The following is a 19,758-nucleotide window of genomic DNA, read 5'->3' as shown; positions in this document are numbered from 1 at the left end:
TGATACTTTTAAAGATGTGTTGATATTTCCTGGGAAACTCAAGTTGTTTGTTTGGTTTTTTTTAATCTTTTTGTTCTCTTTTCTGTTTTCCTTCTTTTAAAAAGTCACTGTGAATATATGTGAGAAAGACCTTTTTTCTACTCAAGTATTTCTTTCACCTGAGTATTTTAAGAAATCATGATAATCTTCACAGCAAACAATACTGTCAGAAATAGAAGTATGATTTCAAATACGCTACTAGCAAATGTTTTTTCTGCTTCTCCACAGCTCATCATGGGCAGAAAAACAACACTTAAAAATAGCACTCAGTCTTCCACCAAGGCTAATATCTGGAAAGAAGTGGAAACAGTGCTCTGTTTTGAATATCTAAGTGCATGAAGGTCCTTTTGTCTGTTACTGCTGTACTGATATTTCCTATCAGGTTGAATCAACGCAAGAAGTTCTGGGTGTGACTGTGATTTCATTTATAGCACAATTTGTACTTGCAGACCTCACAGCTAGCTTCTACCTTGGATGCATCAGCAAGACTTCCACTTAGCTTTACCCTTCACTTAAAGCCATGTGTAACTACTCAAAATGAGGACTGAGCATCTGTTTCTTTTCTCTCTTTAGCTGGGACTGGTGTAGTGTGCTCACTCTGTGATCAACACAGAGTACTAAATATGATGGCAGCACATTTTGTTCCATCTTATTACATGAAATAATGTCTCCAAAAATTAAAAACAAGTGATAATGCATCTTTTTTATCATCTAGGATTGAGACAAGTTCATGAAAAAGGTACTGTAGTAGTAATCTTTAATAATATGAATTTCAAGGTTAGCACTTTAGTAAACGTACAAGGGGGTAAATTTTTAGATTGGAGCCATTGAGTGAGAATGACTGGTATATTCTGGCAGGTTTCCCTACTCCCTGATGTGATACACATTTTTTTACTAAAGTCTGAATATTTTGGGGGGATGTAGAACTATTTCAGGATATAATTCTGTAACTGGAGCTGTTCCTAAGTTCACTATTTGAGTTACTGGTACCTGCACAGTAACCAGTCCCTGAGTCAGGTGACCACTCCTCACCCCAAAGTCTGGGCACCTCAAGAGACCTACTATGTAGAGCACTGAATGTGCTGATGTGCTCTCATACTGAGAGCCTGTGGGCACTGTGCCACTGTACTAAGCACTTAATACAGGTATATATACTTTGAATGCATAAGTATCTTACTGTTTATACTTTTCAGTGCCCATTTACCCAATGTGCACTCATACTGAATTTGATCTTGCTATATGTTAACTGCATACGTATATCTGTCTATAAAGTTACATAGCATTCAGCACTTTCATATTTATACAGCAGCAGAGTGCATAATTTGGCTTTCACATGCTCCAGGACAAACTCATACATGTATTGATTTTGTAGAAATAAGGGAACTCTGAGTTGGGAATCCAAATATTTGGTTTTTGTTCCATTTATCTCAACCATGTATCAGAACATTTAACTCACGGTACAGCTACTGTCTCACCTTTAAAGACTTTTCTGTTTTCTCTAGGTCTGCAAATCGGAGAGTATAGGTACATAGTTGTTCCTAAGGGACTTTGTAAAGATTGTGGTAATTCCTGCATATGTTCATTTCAGCTTCATCTGATTAAGGTCATGTGGTGAACACTGACTGGTAGGAATATTCTCATAGGCCTGTCCATCTACCTATTAATACTACCTATGCTATCACGATTGATTGTCTCAAAGGGACAATACAGATATATTATTCCAGAAGGACATCCCTACAAGTATTATTTGCAATTGGAAAACCCTTTCTTACACTATATATGGAAACAGGCATATGAGGAACGAGCAGCCTAACCCAGTTTCATTTTGCTATTTTTCTCTTAGTGCATTATAACCTTTTTGGTACATGTGACTTTGCTGTATAATGTAAGGGGTTTTTTTTCTGGGAGAAGTATTGAAGCAAAACTTCTTTGAGGCTTCTTGTATTAGTGAGGTTTTTTTAAACTTTAGAACAATAAAGCAGGCAAGCGATCTTCCCAATTTATTGTGATACATTAACATTCTAGAAAAAAATGCAATATTTTTTGCATATCCCACATGAAATTATGTTATGGGAGTGGCTGTTTCAGTGGCTCGCTGGCTTCAAATGATGCAAACTTCAATAGGTGCTTAAACACATCAAAAGTTGTTTCTATCCCTTTAAGGTTAAGTGGTGTTAATAATTTCAGATCTGTCTAAATACCACAGGTGCTAATGCAGTGACGATAATGTTACCTCCTTCAATGAACAAAGACAGCAACTCTCTACAACTAGAGATGTGTATACTATTTTCTGTGCAAGTTCTCATTTCCAGCATACCAACGACAGCTAAAGCCCCTTACAGCTGTTCATATGCCTTATCAGTCCTACCCTGAGATTTATCTTGTGCTCAGAAGTTAGGAGGAGGGAAGGGATCTCATGCAGACAAAACCCAGTTGCGGAGATGCTTTTTTTTAGCTGGGACGCAGTGTCTGCTCTGAGCAGTGTGACCACATGCCCCATGTCAGTGAGAAACAGCAAGAAGTTCCCTCCAGAAGAATGACAGAGAGCTAGTAGCCTTCTGCTTCTTCATTTCCTTCCATAATCTCCAGCTGCAGCAAGCCAGTGCAGTCATTGTTTTCTCAATGATTTATGTTCACAGCTCCTGTGCGAGCTGGGTATTGACTCAAACAGTAACTTTCTTATTTATGAACATGGTGACTGTCGAGATAAAGTGAAAACAATACATTCTTGGGAATCACTTCAAGGCTTTATGAAATATCTGTTTGCTATCAGAATACACTAGGTTCCACAGTCTTAACTAGATATACAGGCAGAGCAAATGGTGTCAATTCATAATCTTTTTAAATTTTGAGGCTCATGACAATTTATACTTTTCTGTAAGACACAAGGAAACTAAAACATAATACTTCTGCTTCTGATTTCAGGCTGTTTCTCTCATCATATTCTAAAATACTTATTCTTCCAAATAGGAATCTTTGTTTCATGCCATGTGGTGTTTGAGCTGGGAGATTACAGACATGATGCTGCCTTGGTCCTTCAGTCTAAGGGTAGAAGTTTCAAGACACATGCTTAACTAGTATACAGTTCACATGTCCCTAAAGCACTAAGAGAGCAAAGACCAAGTTGTGGGATTAGCTGTCATGTCCATTCACTTTTTAGTCATTTCCTTAAAATGATAAATGACTGAATTCTTGTAGCATTACATCTCCTTTTACACACATGTTCCACCATCACCAGTGAACTGGATAAAACCAACGACGGATCCCACAATACAGATAAGAGCCACAGCATAAATCTTTTTAGGCTCCCTCTACATCCATTGAAACTAGGATACTTCAGGCAGAGACAGCAAATTCAGTTCCAGGCGTAAAAGATACTCAAGAGAAATGTCAAATGCTTTATAGACAGATCTGCTGAAACATACAGAATTACTGAAGCCAGCAGGGGCTTAAGAGGACTAGAAAAAACAAGGGGAACTGCTTATGGTGTTCTAGTGGCTGCACTTTACATTGCTTGCAAAAGCAAAGCACACCAGAACTCAAAGTTCAATTTGGGCTAAAGAAACCCCAAACAAACAAAAAACCCAAATCAAAACAAAAGACTTCCTGCACGATTTCAGAACCACTTTCAATTCGCTTCCCTGTAATGATGGTGGAATCTGTATTTGCCCAGCTACAGACACTGCTCATTCCCACAGTGACTTTCAGGAACTCTGCTTCTTCTCTGTCATATATCACCTTTGATGATGTCACCATTTTTAAATTTTCTAACTGGCCTTATGGTTTTTACCTAGGTGGGTCCTAGACTTGCCTGAAATTTCTCAGAAAATTCCTTAATCCATTGAGTCTACTGTGAATGGACATTGTAGCTTTGAACACAGTCTGTTATACGGTGGCAAAAAATTTAAGATCTGGCATAAAATATTTTTTCTTTTCTAAGTGTTCAGTTGTCATTCTGAGAAACTCATTTCCAATCATTATTTTCTTGGTATTAGAAATTTTCAGTGCTAAAGATTCTCCATTAATAGTTTGGAAGGAAAGAAGTTTCCATACATGATCTACATGCCTTCTGTAACATCAGATCTTTAATAGAAAATTATTCATGAATACTTTGTTGTTAGTTAAGGACAAGTTGTTCTTAATTTTTTTTTGCTCAGCTTTGATTTATATGGCTGAAACCAAAAAACTAATGCCAACATTTTTTCTGTGTTTCGTTAAACTAAAATTACACAGTGTAAGCCTTTCACAATTGTTTACTCCAACTAATGTCAAAATAACCACAAAGTCAATGCTTTAGTGAAACATGGAAAGTACCTTTAGCACTTTGGGGCTCTGTCCATTCATATTGGGGTAATCTTTAAACACTGCATGAAATTCAGTGTTGAAAATACAGTAAATTAGATGCAAACTGATTTATGCAAAGTGAAACCCATGAGTTTCCTTTAACTTCTGAAAACTTACAGGATTCTTCTTGAAACCAACTGATTACAATTAGCCATTTAAAGTTGTCCCTGCTTCCTAGGACATTTGGGTGCTGAAGAATTCTCCATGCTTTAGGGAAATTCCATGTTCACAGCTACATGTCTGTTTCCTGCTAGTCAATTATGTATTTGAAGCCAAGATTTCTTGTCTGAACAGCATCTCTCTGTCTTTTGCCACAACCTTTCTGTTTTGATGGCTGATTGATTCACATTGCCCTTTAGCAGCATAATTAAACACGAAAAAATGTGCTGTTTCATGCAACATATTTCAGCAAATGGATATAAGGATTCACAAATAAAACAAAGGGAAATAGGAATAAAAAGTACTTCAGTTTCATATAAAATATTAAACTGTCCAAGCATTGCCAGGCAGGTTTTTCTAAAGAAATGTAAATTGCTTTGTCTGAGTTGTAAGAAATTCCTTTAAAATAAAGCTTGCAAGTAGAAGATCTTCTACAGAAATTATCTTCATTCTTGTGAAGTAAGGAACCAGTAATTTGTTACAGAAAATTTGCAATAATTACAAAGTATTATAAAAGAAGAGTAATGGTTGCCATTCTACAAAATTAAAAGCATGCAAATCTACTTGCTAGACAAGGCATTAAGATATTATGAGATCTTCAGCAATTGAGTGGCTCCCAACCCCCCCAAAGGTAAGTAAGAGGTGTACCTGAAGAGCAGGGGAGAAGAAGATCCATAACAACTGAATCTGCTCCTTTAGTGTAAACATTTATTTCATCTGTGAGAGGATGCCTGACCACTACTGACATCCTCTTCCTGACGGAGTCAAAGCCCAACGTATGTAATACTTCAAAGTTTAAGGTTCCCAGGTGAGGTAGCTCCACTGATACCTGGTCAGACAGCCTTCCAACCAGAGAACAGTTATATGCCCTTGCTGCATAGACGAGAGCAGCTTCATCTGGACTCTCTGCTTCATAACGGAGTTCTCCTTCCTCAGGTGCGCCCCCCAAAGCTGTCCTGCCTTGCTGGGAGCTGTAGCCATTGTTATTCATCTGTGCAGAGTATGCCAGCTTCTCTTCCAGTTTTAATAAAGTGCTATCCGTAGATGTAGATGAAAGCATGCTCAGACCAAATCTGTGCATTGATTTGCTTGTAGCTAGACTAGAGGAACTGCTGCTGTTAGATCCGGAGGTCAAGCGACTTGGAGTGAATCTTCGTATGAAGTCTTCAATGGTTTTTACTGGAGATTTTAGTTCAAATCGGTCTCTAACCTTGAGACGAAGAAAAGCCACCAATGAACAAATGCCAAAGAAAAGCCACCAATGAACGATTGCCAAAGAAAAGTTGAACAAGAATTCTGACACTGATAGTCACTCTAAGCATCTCCAACTAAAGAGTACAATTTCTTTGAGGACAAAAAGTAATGGTATTTGTATTTTGAGAAACAAAAGTAAATAGGCAACGCTGATATAACAACAACAAAAAACTCACTAGAACTTCAGAATTATACCTGTGTGTGAAAGCACATATGTTTGTACTAAAACAGTTTTTTCTTCTTTCACCTCTTCAGCTATGACAAATGGATAGTCTACCAATGTTGCACCATCACCATCAGCAGTGCATACTAGAAGCTACCATTAGTATGAACTTGTCATCCTTCATGCATATTCAGAGAAGGTAGTGAAAAAAAGTTAATGCAGTATTTTTCTATTGAGCAGGGTGGTATCAGAAGTAAAGTGTAATGAGAATATGCCAACGTTGAGAATATTCTCAAAAGACATGTTGCGACAAGTAATTTCCCCCGTCGCTTTCAGCATTGAAGCATTTTGCTTCAGACTTACCATTCATCTCAGTTCACACAAATCTGTTCTAAAGATACAGCAGCAACACTAGTAATAGCATATTCATAGTAATATATATTATATTATTGTATAACAGTGTAGCATTCCTGAAACAGCCAAACTGAGCATTCTCCAAATGTTTCCTTGGCACAAAGCCACATCATTTTGCAGACTAGTTCACTTTTTATTCCAATCTGGAACAGAAGCAAAGTGCAGAATTTTCTCCAGAATGGAAATTCCAGCTGCTGACGAGCTTTAATATTACATTCCATTATAGTTTTGTCTTACAGATCATCTTGGGAATGCATTCTTGAAATTCTCATTCATCAATTACACTAGTTAAAGGCCAATTTAAGCACTAACGATCATTATTTCTCATAATGAGCTTAAGATGTATCTTTTACACAATTCGAAAGTTTTAAGTGATGTTTTTCAACTGTATTTCTCTTTTTAAACTTTTAAAAAATGTCTCATCCTTTTCTTAATTTATTCCATATATATGAAATACTTATTCACTGACAGCTTATATCCCTTTCTGGTAAGTTTTGCACATTTACAAATTAGTTTCCACACATGCTTACATATTTATGCTTATTAAATGAATAAATTACAAGAAATCTGGAGAGTTTCAGAGGTATCTTGATATTGTCAATAAAAGAATATCTTGTCATGGAGGCAAGTGAAATAGCTGACACACTCCATTCAGCTAATGCATTATTAAACTCACTGAGTTCTACAAGTCATCACCACTCTAGCTGTTTCTCAGTAGAACAGGAGGTTTTCATTTCCCTAGCTTACCAGGGATAATTTAGTAATTGGCAATAATTAATTTGATAATTTAGTATCAAGGCAAATACAATAATTTGATAATTTAGTATGAAGGCAAAAGAAGCCTGAACTCTCTTCTCCTTTTTCTTTAACTCACCTTCTGTCGGGGCTGATTAGGTGCAGTAACCACGACTGTGTTACAAATAGTCAAAGCTATGAAGAAGTCGAAAACGTCACACAGTTCTGGACTCAGATGGGATAACGGCTGCTCGTGGCTCCTCATGACCTCCAGATGCTTGGCACATTCATTCACCTTTTCTAACAACCTAGGGTCAGGTGTGATGTCCTTCTCCTGGTAACAAATACCAGTGATTAATATCTGTGCTTCTACATTTCCAAAGCAGCAACATGCAAAGCATCCAAATTAAAGCAGCAGCATTAAAGCATCCAAAGCAGTGTCAATATCAAGAGTTTTGGGGTGGCCTTACACCACAGAGTAGAGGTGGAGAGAACTGTAACACACCCATTCTAGACAATAAACAGTTAACAATGAGCCTACTGGTAGAAATGATGTGAAATATTTATAGCAGCAATATTTATCTACTTTGGAGGTAGTGGAAAGGAGGAGAGTTACATCCTAATTTTCCTCCCTCTTTCCTGTTTAATTCAAGACATTTATTATGTAATACTAAAGTATGGCACACTGCAGAGACCAGAGGTGTGGAAAAAATAGACAGCGTGACATTTAAAGTTTGGCTTTACATCAGCACAAGAAAATAAAACCATCTTCAATTGCTTCTTAGAGAACAACAACCATCCACACATCCACACATTTGAAATTAATTCATGAGGGTTTTTTACACTGAAACATTGAGCCTTTTCAAGTCTATTTCATCAGTATTTTCCACTTATTTAATATAATTCTTGTCAGACCAACTCCAGTTTTTTGTAACACAGAGGGAGGAAAGGATACAAAAGATTAAAAGATAAACTGATCTAAGCCTCTTCTCTCAGTAGAATATTATCTCTTGATGCTCAGCAGCTGATGAATATGAGCAACCAAAGAACTCCATGTATAAAATCTGCAGCTTGGAATTTTATCAAAAGAGCTTACTCTTCTTGAATGAAATCAAGAAATTCACCAGTGCAAAAAGCATCTTTCTTTGTCTATATTTGTAATTTGCTTTAAGGGTGAATTTTTGTCAACAGTGCAACAATGCAAAATCCCTGAATAGACAGAACTTGGCTCCTCTCTCCTCTTATTACCTTTTAGCTGATGTAAAACTTACACAGAGTCACAGCAGTATAAAATAAACCAAATGAAGTTGTAAGGACATAAAGTCGCCAACATTTTGAAATGTAAAGACGCTTAGTTTTCAAAATACAACACATGCAGTCGACTGATAACTACTGAAACACACTAAAAATTATGCTATGGTGTATGTCAACAGTGTCTAAGAATTGTAATACATGGTGTCCACCCCAGCACTTGATAGTTTTAAAATTCTCTGACAAAATAGAAAATAATTTGCATATGCAAACAATTCAAGTCCTTGACCTCAATGCTATTCTGAGCTTCTGTAGATAAAAGGAAGACATACATTTTCTTTCCAAACTCAAATTATAACTCAAACCAATGTTTCGGATTGTCTTTACCTTGAGCTTGTTTGTGCAGACAAGGCATTTTGATAAGATCTATGCCAACACTTCATTGTTTTTGTACAAACAGCTGGGACTACAGAAGGCAAACACCAAGATGTAATCTATAAAGAGTCACACAATGTGCTATGGATTTCTTTGCCTTTTCCTTTCCAAGACATGGTTCTATTACAAGATACAGGACACTGTGCATTTAGTTCTCATGACTTACCATTGGGCTACTGAATGCAGTGTGCTTTGAGAGTATGCTGGCTCTTTTTGCTTCAGCTCTGCTCCCCGTGCGCCGGTGGGTTTTGGTGCTCTGGCTCCTGTGAATCACTTTGATGCTCTGATGGCTGCAGATACTGTCCCGCTGGGACAGAGTTCCTCCTTTTGGGGCTGCCTCTTCTTCTTCTGAATCAGGTTCTTGGTACATTGCTAAGCGTTTGGCTATCAGTAAAAAAAAAAGAGGGACAAATGCTGCATATGTTAAAAGTGGCTTAGAAACAGGGAGAGGGACATGGTGACTTTTTTTCAGGTGATCTGATTTTATATTATGCTGTGCTTTCTCAGTAATAATCTCCATTACCAGGAGATAAAGTGTAGTCTTAATTGAATGGTAGTATCTAATGGAGGATGCAGATAACATAATTAGAAATGTAACACAATGCACTGTCTCCCTTATCATCACATTCTCTCTGAAAGGCAGTTAGACTCTGCAGTAATTCAGTGCATCCCTGAAGACTATTCTCCAGCTCTGCCTGATGAAATCAACCAAATAATTTGGTCTTCACTTGAAATCTGAGTAGGAAATAAACAATCCAGAAATTTTTCATGTCATTTCCGACACAAACTTCAAATTAAGTATTTTCCAGCCAAAATGTCACAGCTACTGAGTACCAGTTACTGACACCTGAAATGTACCCAGAACACCACACCTACAGAGCACTACTGGTTTTGTTTTACATACAGAGATGAGGTACAGACAGCATTAAAGCCTTGCTTAAGCTCAGGGCCATTTGCTGCAGAGTGGAGACATGAACCCAAATTCTAGCCTAGTGTCAAAACCACTGTGGAGCCTGTGCCTTCTTCTCTGCATGACAGGACAATGCAGCATGCAGTATGAAAAGCAGGGGACCCTCACCTACTGCAACACTTGTTCCTATCACCATCTGCTGCAGTGACCAATTCCTGGTTTACACAGAATGAGTTTTTCCAAATGATATATTTTAGATGAATACTTCCTCAGTGAAGAATCCAACCAAGCCAATTAATGCTAGAAAACAATCCTGGCAGTTAGATATAGAGAAATCAAAAAGGAAACAGAAAGCAGAGGTGTGAAACAGCTGTGGAATCCCACCCCTCTAATGACAGGCTGTACAAAAGTCTGTTGTACGGGCTATATACAAAAATACACACAAGGTATTTTTTCATTCCTAAAGACCATGGACATTTAGTGTCTGGGTGATTCATTAGGCAGGCAAATGCCACTCTAACAGGTATCTATTTATTCCTTCATTATGTATTCATTGAAAAGTTTTTCATTATGCTTCCAAAATAATCCACACCATACAGTACAAGTTACATACTTGTGGCTCAGTTTGTTTCGGTTCTCCAGTGTAACAAATTAGATTTTCCTAATAGCAAATGATAAATCACTAGCATGAAAGTTAATTATTCAGGCCTTTAACAAACAAAGAAATTATTTCAAAATACTTCCTGAGAATAATCTTGCATTTTATAGGGTGAGTTTGGCACACGATTGCTTTTAATGTAGCTAGCTTTACAAACAAAGAAAAACCCACCCTCACTATCCACTGCAATTTCCAAACATGTTTTAGCTGTCAAAAAGCAGCTGGAGGAGTTGAAAGCAGACCACACACAGTACATGGTGATAGCTCTATCACTACAGTATTATGCATCAGAGGTTTTTTCAATTCCATTTGAAACACGTATAGGCTTTGTCTGAAATCCAGGAAATGGGAGTTTCTCAGTCCTGGCTGTGTCTGCTCACCTGGTCACTGCTCTAACTCTGTGCCCAAGGATGCAACTCCTCCACTGCACTCTGGCTCCTCCTGGCAAAAAATTCAGACCATGGATGTAGAATGGACCATAGCACATTTGGAGACAGAAAGGACACACTGCAGTTCACTTCTGCCCTGCAACTTGAACAGAGCCCTGCAGCCCAGGTCCTGAGGCTGATGGTGAATGACTGGGGAGTCTCCTTCATTGGCATTATTTGGTGGGATACATGCTCCTCTGTGTCATGTGGCAGGAAAGAGGTTGAGCAACATCACATTCACTGCTGTGTAGGCAGCTGCTCCTTGAGGCACACAGCTTCCAAGAGAATACCACAGCCCTGCTGCCTTTTCCTTTCAGGACCTGCCTAGTTATCTGATTTGTATTACAGAACCTACAGGACAGCTCAAAGAATTAGGGAGGCCACTGGTCGCCTTGGCCCTTTTGTTGCATGGTAATAAGCTACAAGTAAATGAAGTTCAAAACCAGCCTCAAGCAGAGCTGGTGCCACATATGGACAAGGCCACTCTCAGGAAAAGCATAAGAAAAGTTTGGATTTGCCACAGGGATAATATTTTCACTATAGATGCCAGACATTTGAATGCTAGACAGAAATTTGAGCTGCTTCTTCTCATAACAGGTAACATCCCTTGACAGGGAAAGGGATGTTACAATTACTTCAGCTTTGCAAAATGTGCCACTCAGTTGGTCCAACTCCTTTATAAGCAGAGGTTTTTTTAAAAAGGATACATTTTCTTTAATAATCACACCTACTTTAGGTTTCTGCTCTGAAAATATTTCTTGAGATATAAGACCTCAAAGATCCTGAACTGAATATAATTTTATTCCCTGTATAAAAACCCTATGGTTAAGCAGAGAATGCATTTCATGTACAATACAGTTATGCCTGCATACCATGTCTCTGGATTCCTCATTGCTCTTTCTTCTATTAGATCTAAACATATTTTGTTTATTCAACATAGCAAAAGCTGTTTCCTAATGCAGCAGTTTATTTATTAGCATTACACTGATAGTGTGGTTCTTTTTAGTCTCTATAATAGCTATCTCTTGCTCCCTATACAGGTTTTATTGTAACACATCCATTTAATTGTCCTTGCCCCTGAGAAAAAGGAGGAAAAGGGAAAGTAGGAACAAGACTAGAATCTCATTTAACCAAATCAAATGCAATTCTTTTGATACAAATGGTGTTATTTCAGTTTATACCAAGGGAAACCCGACAGCAACAACAAAAAACAAGCCTGAGCACCTTTAAACATTTTCTCAAGTGCAGTCTTACACATTATGCAGCAAGAATGAAAGAGTTTAAAGAAATAATGAAGCGTGGTTCAATCGCTATGCTATGGCTGAGGTTCACACTGCTTCAGCTGCGCAGTGCGTGCCTCTCTGGGAACACGCTGTTCTCTCCACCCACTCAGCTCCCTCCAGTTGAGAACCTTTTCCTGTGAACATTATAACCTGAGAGACATTGTTCTGGGATACTTTTCAGTTTCAGCACTAAAAATTGATGGTCTTGATCGTTTTTTCTATCCAGTTTCTTATTAAGGGCAAAGACACAAACTTTGGTAACACAGCAATGCAATTTATGAAAGTCAGATTGCACTATCCTGTACTCCACTTTATATTTATGACACAAAGAAGAAACAACAGTTAATACTTATTCCATTAACCTTCTTTTATCTTTCATAAGACTGCAGAAGCTATAAATAAAACTCCTGTAATAGCTGCCAAGTATCGAGAAGATAAATTCTTTATCTTCTTGAAGATAAATTCTTTAATTTTAAAAATCCTTTAATTTAATTTTGATTTTGGGTTTTTTTTCTGTTTTACCTTCCATGCCATATATGCTCTATGACAAGGAGCCCATTTCTCAGGCTGACAGAGACTGTTGCCACACAGCCAGATGTTCCGCTAACTTGAAATGAGATTGGGAACCTGTAAAGAATTTCCCTTCAAGCAACATGAAACTGCAGACCCCTCAAGCCAGGATACTTAAGCTGTCTCATTGTGTGGGCACTATTTCACCATGGAAAATTTCCATTTTGCTTCAAACCAGTCAATAAGGCTGCTACTGAACTGTCACTGTATGTGCAGCACTTACACCATCACACCACCTTATTTCCTTATTATAAGTGCAAGTTTATTTCACTCTGAAGTGCACTCTAGTGTCTACATAAAGATCGAGAGAAGCAGCTAGAATGCTAAAAATTTATACAAGTTGGCTAACATAATCCTAATTTATTTTGCTAGAACTTGCCCATAAGAGCAAGCCTTGAGATAAGAAAGCACCAAGATTTCCCTTCCTCTAACCTTTTGACCTCCCCAGGGGCTTAATAACCTTAAGTCCTTTATTAAGAACCCTTTACTCAGAAACTGAGATTACTTTTTTTCTTGAGATTTTTTCAGAGAAAATGTCAGTGTAGGTATATGGTTAGAGAGAAGTAGAGAAGTAGTACTTGTCTCTAGGGATGAGTTATTCTGTCTTTTTAAAGTGGGGCACTCACTCCCTATGTACTGAGTTCTACATCTGCTCATACTGGCTCTGTCCTTAGTTACCAATTAGAAATTTTTAAAAAGCAGTAAGAAAGGTAAAGAGAAACTACAAAAAAGCTACACAGAATGCCTTAAGCACCCAGTTCTGCTAAATATTTTCAGCTTTCCAGGAAAGGCTAGATGGACTATCCTGGTTTATAAAGCACGTCAGATGTTAAAGGTGGCAAATGAGAAATCCCTTTGGAAGCAACCACTGCATTTATGGAACAGGTTTTTCAATTTCTATATCCTAAAGAAAAAATAATTCTCTAATATGCCTGGACTATGCAAGCTATGTTCTCATGAGTGCACACAAAAAGAGTGAGAAAATTCCACTACAAAACAGCCCCCTGAAGTAGGAAAGATTTTTTTTAGCATAATGTATTTTCCTATAAAAATTACTTGCTAGCCAACCTTCAACAAGAAAAACTGGACAGCAGTAAGAAACTCATTCTCTCTCAGATTTAGTGATTGAGAAACTTTGTTAAACAAGAGAAAATCACGCAGGTTTTTATCATCTACCTTCACTTCCATAAACTTCTCTTATTGTTATGTTGTCTATAGTTTTTTCAGTCATTGGAAGGAAAGGGGAGGAATTCAAAGAATGAAAAATTCATATTTTTCAGATTTGTGTGGTTGTATTCATGGAGATTCAATTTGCGTTTTGTCAACAGCTTCATACAATGGGTAGCTAAAACTAGAAAAACAGAGATCACATCCCATAGGCAAGAGGGTGATCAATGCAGCATTTGGTAAACAACTACGACAAATGTCAGGCCAAGACCATCTGGTTGTAGCTAAATCATGTAAGGACTTTCAGAAGCACAGTGGGCTTTTGGACACCTACTGTCTCTGGGATTAGCAGGCAAACTTGGGGCATGGCCAGTTCTAAGAATTGTTAGAAGCTGCCTCCTAGCCTGAAAGAAGAGTGCTGGTATGGTCATGCAATTTGACATACAGGGAAACAACACATTTTCTCCTTTTTTTTATGCTAACATGTTTTGGGCTAGAAGGTACTACTGATTGGAAGAGTAATTCTGGCATTTAGGCAGAGTATAGTGCTAATGGGTATTCTGTAAATACCCAAGACACTTATGAATGGGAAAATCATTCTTCTACATGGAGTGGTCCATGGCATACCCTGCTCCTAAATTAACACTCTGCCAGCCAAGAAGAACCTTTGGAGAAGATAATGGCCATACAGACATGAGGTGGGAATTCTCTTTGTCTGTACAGAGAATTCTACACCACAGAGATATAGGTATGATGGTACTAGAGAACCATCATAGATGTCTAAAAAATATCTGATAAATTACATCCCAGAAATGTTTAATTTTCACCAGTAACTGTAAACTTATCAGATTACTATCCTCCACACAAATATCAGCAATTAGGCAACTAGTATCCCATCCTTGTCAATATAGTCTCCACAGGAACTAAATGTGCAGTGCAAATTCCCATAGTTTGATCCAAATCAGTGCATAATCCACTACCAAAATACTGTAAATGACCTCAACAGTGCTGAGTATTTCATAGTGCTTCCATCATGGAACTATTATTACGTATGCTACATTCCTGGATTCCTCTTCAGTGCTAAGCTTTTGCATAACAGAACCTATGAGTAATACTTTGTATTACCTCCAGCTGATTCTGTCTCACACTAGTGCAATTTATTGCCCTCTATTATTTATGCTTTTGTCACTTCTTGTCTATACTATAACAATGCAATACTCCTAGGCAAAGCGCCATCCAGCAGTCGTAAGAAACCTGGAGCTTATAGAGAATTCTGGAGGAAAATGTTTTCTCCAGAACATTCATGAAAAATTGCTTCCCATGCCTAAAAATGTATTAAGTCTCACTCTGGGTTTCTGTTTTTATGTTAAAGCATGTAAGAATTGCTTCAACTCTGCACAAGGTCCACATGAATCTCTGTGATGAAAATCATAATTAACACGTCCATGTCTGATGCAAAACAGAACTCTCCCTCATAATCACAAAGCTCACCTTTCACACGGGGAAGGATAGTCCCACCACTCAAGAAAAAGACATGCTGCCTCAAGTATGCCAAACTGAACACAGCATAGCATACACCTTTAAAGTAGCTCCCAACCCCCCAGAATTGTGTATTGCATGTGCAGGGAGAGGAAGAAGGGGAAAGATCAATCTACATGTCAGGGAACTCATGTGCATTGCTTAATGCACTCCCTGAGTGCAAGGAACTGAGATATGACAATGTCAAATGCAGTATAGTAACAAGTAGAACAGAAAAAAATGGGATAATTTCTCATAACTCTGAATAAATTTTAGGGAGAAGAGCTTATAAAGCAGCATAGAGAAAATTTATGATAGCTATTCACAATCTGTTGGTTGAGTAATTAACAGATATGCAGTAGTCCCAGATTATGCAGAAAAAAAAATGCTTTAAAAGAGAATAAGAGTTCAAAAGTTCGGAAATTTCAGACCTCAATTTGCCAGTGTAGACATAACTCTCCTTCTGTGTGTGTGTGCATGGTTTAGCCCAAGGACATAGGGCCTCCAACTGACTTCAGTGGAAAACTTGCCAGAAAATCTTGCCACGGGAAAAAAAGTCTGCGACATCTAAACCTTGTTCTTGGATATGGCTGAATGGTGCTGTTATAACTGAAATTTCTCTCCTAAAATTTATGCCTGAGGCAAACGTCTGGCATGACAAATTTGAAAGAATAGTTAAAAATTTTGTCCAGCTATCCAAAACTGAAAACAGGATCTTATCGTGAGCAGGGTCAAACAACTGGAATGACAGGCACTGCTACCCCACCACAGCAGAATAACAACTTAAATGAAAGAGCTCAGAGCACGGTTATTTCCATCCTTAGACATCAACCTTTACAGTGGAAAATGACCTGTTATTGGCAGCTTTTGCATCCTGAACCATGTGCAATAATTTTAAATTAACTTCTTCATATAGAGTGCTACTCAAAGTTTGATTCCAAGAAATAAACCACTGTGCAGAAAAAAAACCAACTTGGATATGTGAAGATGTAGTGTCATCTTTGAAACAGATCAAAAAAAGCAAAAGCATTTTACTTGATTTTCTAGCATATATGGCGGACTCAGATCACTCCCTAGGTAAAAGATTTTAGAATTTTCTATTTCACTAAATCTTCAGCAAAACTTGAGGTGCAGAGCAGGATGGCATCAGTTATAATGTATACAGGAAATTCAGATACTCTGGTATAAGACACAGAAAAGTGGCTGACAAATAATTTGCAAGTAAGCACACAGGAATGAAATGTTGTTGATGCACACCCTAAAACCAGAAAGAGCTGTGATAGACATTTTATCATACCTAAACAAGAAGGCTTCAGCAGCAGAAAAGATAACAGATGGTTATAAAATCAAACTGCAGAACAGAGCTAACAAAATACTTGAATGAAGCATAGTATTTATTATGTTATTTATACTGATTATAGAGAACAAAATAAATAGAAACGATCACAATTTATATAAAGAATTATAGAGAAAGACCTATTTTCCTTAGAGGAAAAATAACAAAAGAATAAAATGCTGTTTAAATATTCTGTGTCAATTTAAAAATTATATTTGTCAGAAATGTTATACTGACTGGAGTTACAATGAAGCCCAAACAAAGCCATAGGTGAAAAGAAGGACTGAAAAAAAATCAATCAGTTTATGTATCTGACACTTTTGTTTGTAGTGACATTCACTCTGTTTTCTTTAACTTTTATATTGTAATATGAAATCATAAGAAGAAAGTGTGCCCAAACATAGATTTCTGTTAAATTCACTAAATCTGAAGAAAAAATATCTGAACATTCAATATTCAAACTTAAGGGCCTGAGTTCAGCTGACATATCATCAGATGACACCAAGCTCATAAAAAAAACCTTCTCTGAACTGTTTTAATTGTCAATAACATCATTCTTGAGAGGAACAGAAAACACTCTTAAATTAGTGTAAATAAGCAAACAATCAATGGCAGAGAAGCAGCAAAAAGGAATGCATTATCAAGAGTGTCACAAGCAGGTTTAGGAATCCAGTAATATTCTCTAAGTTCTAATTCTTTTCTCTTTCTTACCTACTTTACAGAGGTAGAAAGTCACAGGTTCTCCCTAAGTCCTTTCTGCAACACTTGTAACACTACCCAAAGGTCTAGTTTCTTGGAAAAAAAAGTGCCTTAAATGTAAGGTCTCAGCACTGCTTTAAAGTAGGAGAAAAAAAAGAACAATCCACTACTTCAAAATATCTTTTTCCTGTTTAAGATCTTGTCATCTTTCTAAAGCATGTTTTAGAGTTCCCAGTCTATTTTGAGTCTTTATCTTATTATCTATCTTATTTGTAAGCTGAAATTCTCTAGTGTTTTTTGAGAAAACTTCCTAATCAGAAGTTTTATGTGTTTTGTAAAATAAGAAACTTATTTTTTGCAAACAAGAAAATTGTAGTTGTCAATATTTTCTTGCATACAGAATATTATTTGAAGAGTTAATATCTGTTCTTTCAAAAATTATAATGACAGCATGTTAGAGAAAAATACCAGTAACTACAAACACTGTAAAATAAGAAATTATAATTTTAAAAGGATGAAGAAATAATGCACGGATGACAGCTCTCACACTGCCTTGTGAAAAATAATAAACTTTTACTGTTTTAAGAGCCTGATACTTGAATGTGGATATTCCCTCCACTGCACTGTTCATAGAGCAAACATACCTGACACAGACACTTTTCACACAGGAGCACTGAAAAGACTCTGACTAAAGTAACATAAAATATGCAATTCTATCCAATTATGTTTCTTGTTAATATGAAAACTGGTACCTTTGCATTTATTTCTCAGTACAAAAGGATCATGTCATTGCAGGTATTCAATCAGACACTAATCTGGCTGTATGCTTTTAAGTGTTATTTTACACTGTGTGCTTAAACACACCAAAGAAGTGGGATACCAGCAGCACCACTGATTTTCTTACATCAGCCATGCACTCAAGTGCTCTATTACATCAGGAGCTAAAGCCAGAAGCTTTAAATGTCTCAACAACATACTGTAGCTATTACAGAACACTCTGGTAAGATTGCCATTGCTAGCTGAACACAGCCATCGAATTATACTGATCTGACAACAGCTGTTAAACTTCTTTTGTTTTCCTTTTTGATTTAAGATTACAGCAACTTTTATGGCTACTCCAGTTTGCCCAAAGTACAACGGTTAGATAGAAAACGTGACCATGAGCTCACCGTTATCATCATGGGAATACTCTATTCCAGAAACAGTACATCTTCGGAAAACCATCTTGTTTTCTGTCAGTGTCCCAGTCTTGTCTGAAAAGATAAACTGCACCTGACCCAAGTCTTCTGTGATATTTAAAGCTCGGCACTGCAGCTGAGAGTCTGTTTCTTCATCATATAAATCTTTATCTTGATGAATAAAGTATACTTGGCAGATTTTAACTATTTCAATAGATACATACAAAGAAATTGGAATCAGAACCTAGAGTACACAAAAGGAAAGAATTAGGAGAAAACAGAAGCAAGAACACAATTATTAAAGCTAATTAATTTGGTACTAGACTGGAACATAAAGAGGGTATGTACTTTAAACATTTATTCTAAAGTTATTATCATGTTTAAAGAGTTTATTTACTGTGTTAGATGAGGAAAACCTATGGTGAATTGCAGAGCTGGAATGCATTATTATGTCTAGAAAACTGATTATCAAAACATGGACAGAAGCAAGTATTTCTTAGGCTAATAAGCTGAGCTTTACACTAGTTGGGGAAGGAAAAGAAAAAAAAATCCCAACCCAAATCAGACCATACAATAAGAATACTGTAGATGTGAAAGGACTGAATAAAATTGTTCTGCATAAATAGACTGTTTACAAATTCACTTTGCAGGAATACAAGAAACAAAGTGAGAAATGTTAATCTTTTCATAGGAACAATATCTTTGGCCTTGACTTTTGTACTGCAAATTATTTGAATGAAGATCACATTTTATAAGTGCTGAAGAAGGAGAGATGAAAATATTTTCAACTATTTCTTGAGGATTGTCAAAACTACATAAAATATCTAATTTTTACATGAGCTTTTCTCTGCAGATTTTTTTCAGGATAGAAATGCCTGACTGCATACATTGTTTAGTTTTCTGAATTAGATACGTGGGAGAAATTATAGCATGGCTGTGGGTGGTTAATGTGGTCATTTAAACAAAATCAACAGTGAAATGTAGGTGTTTAAAGAAATCAGTGGTGAATTTTCTTAACCAGTATCATAACTCAATCCCTCAGGGTAAAAATTATTTTTACAGTCTTTTTCATTCCCTTTTATAAACAAGTTGCTGCCTCCAGTAAAGCAACCTCCTCCAGTGTCCCACTATGCAAACTTCCATATATCTCAGTGACATGAGGTTCTTTTACTTCTCTGAAATTAACCACCTCTACCATTCAAGATGTTTCTCCTAGG

General features: G+C 37.0%; 1 protein-coding gene across 1 annotated transcript in view; it reads right to left on the bottom strand.

Moving 5' to 3' along the window:
- The window catches only part of ATP10A (ATPase phospholipid transporting 10A (putative)), a 109,001-nt gene that overhangs the window by 19,680 nt on the left and 69,563 nt on the right, over window positions 1-19,758 (bottom strand). Inside the window, exons 7-10 of the mRNA XM_059466680.1 lie at window positions 18,533-18,785; window positions 8,961-9,178; window positions 7,248-7,442; window positions 5,191-5,752 (exon numbers count right to left, since the gene is read on the bottom strand). Coding sequence (XP_059322663.1) covers window positions 5,191-5,752; window positions 7,248-7,442; window positions 8,961-9,178; window positions 18,533-18,785 — 1,228 coding nt within the window. The remainder of the gene's footprint in view (window positions 1-5,190; window positions 5,753-7,247; window positions 7,443-8,960; window positions 9,179-18,532; window positions 18,786-19,758) is intronic.

Source organism: Ammospiza nelsoni, chromosome 2 (genome assembly GCF_027579445.1).
Source record: "Ammospiza nelsoni isolate bAmmNel1 chromosome 2, bAmmNel1.pri, whole genome shotgun sequence".
Taxonomy (NCBI): domain Eukaryota; kingdom Metazoa; phylum Chordata; class Aves; order Passeriformes; family Passerellidae; genus Ammospiza; species Ammospiza nelsoni.
The sequence above is the reverse complement of the archived record's forward strand: the minus strand, read 5'-3'. Positions and strand labels throughout refer to the sequence as shown.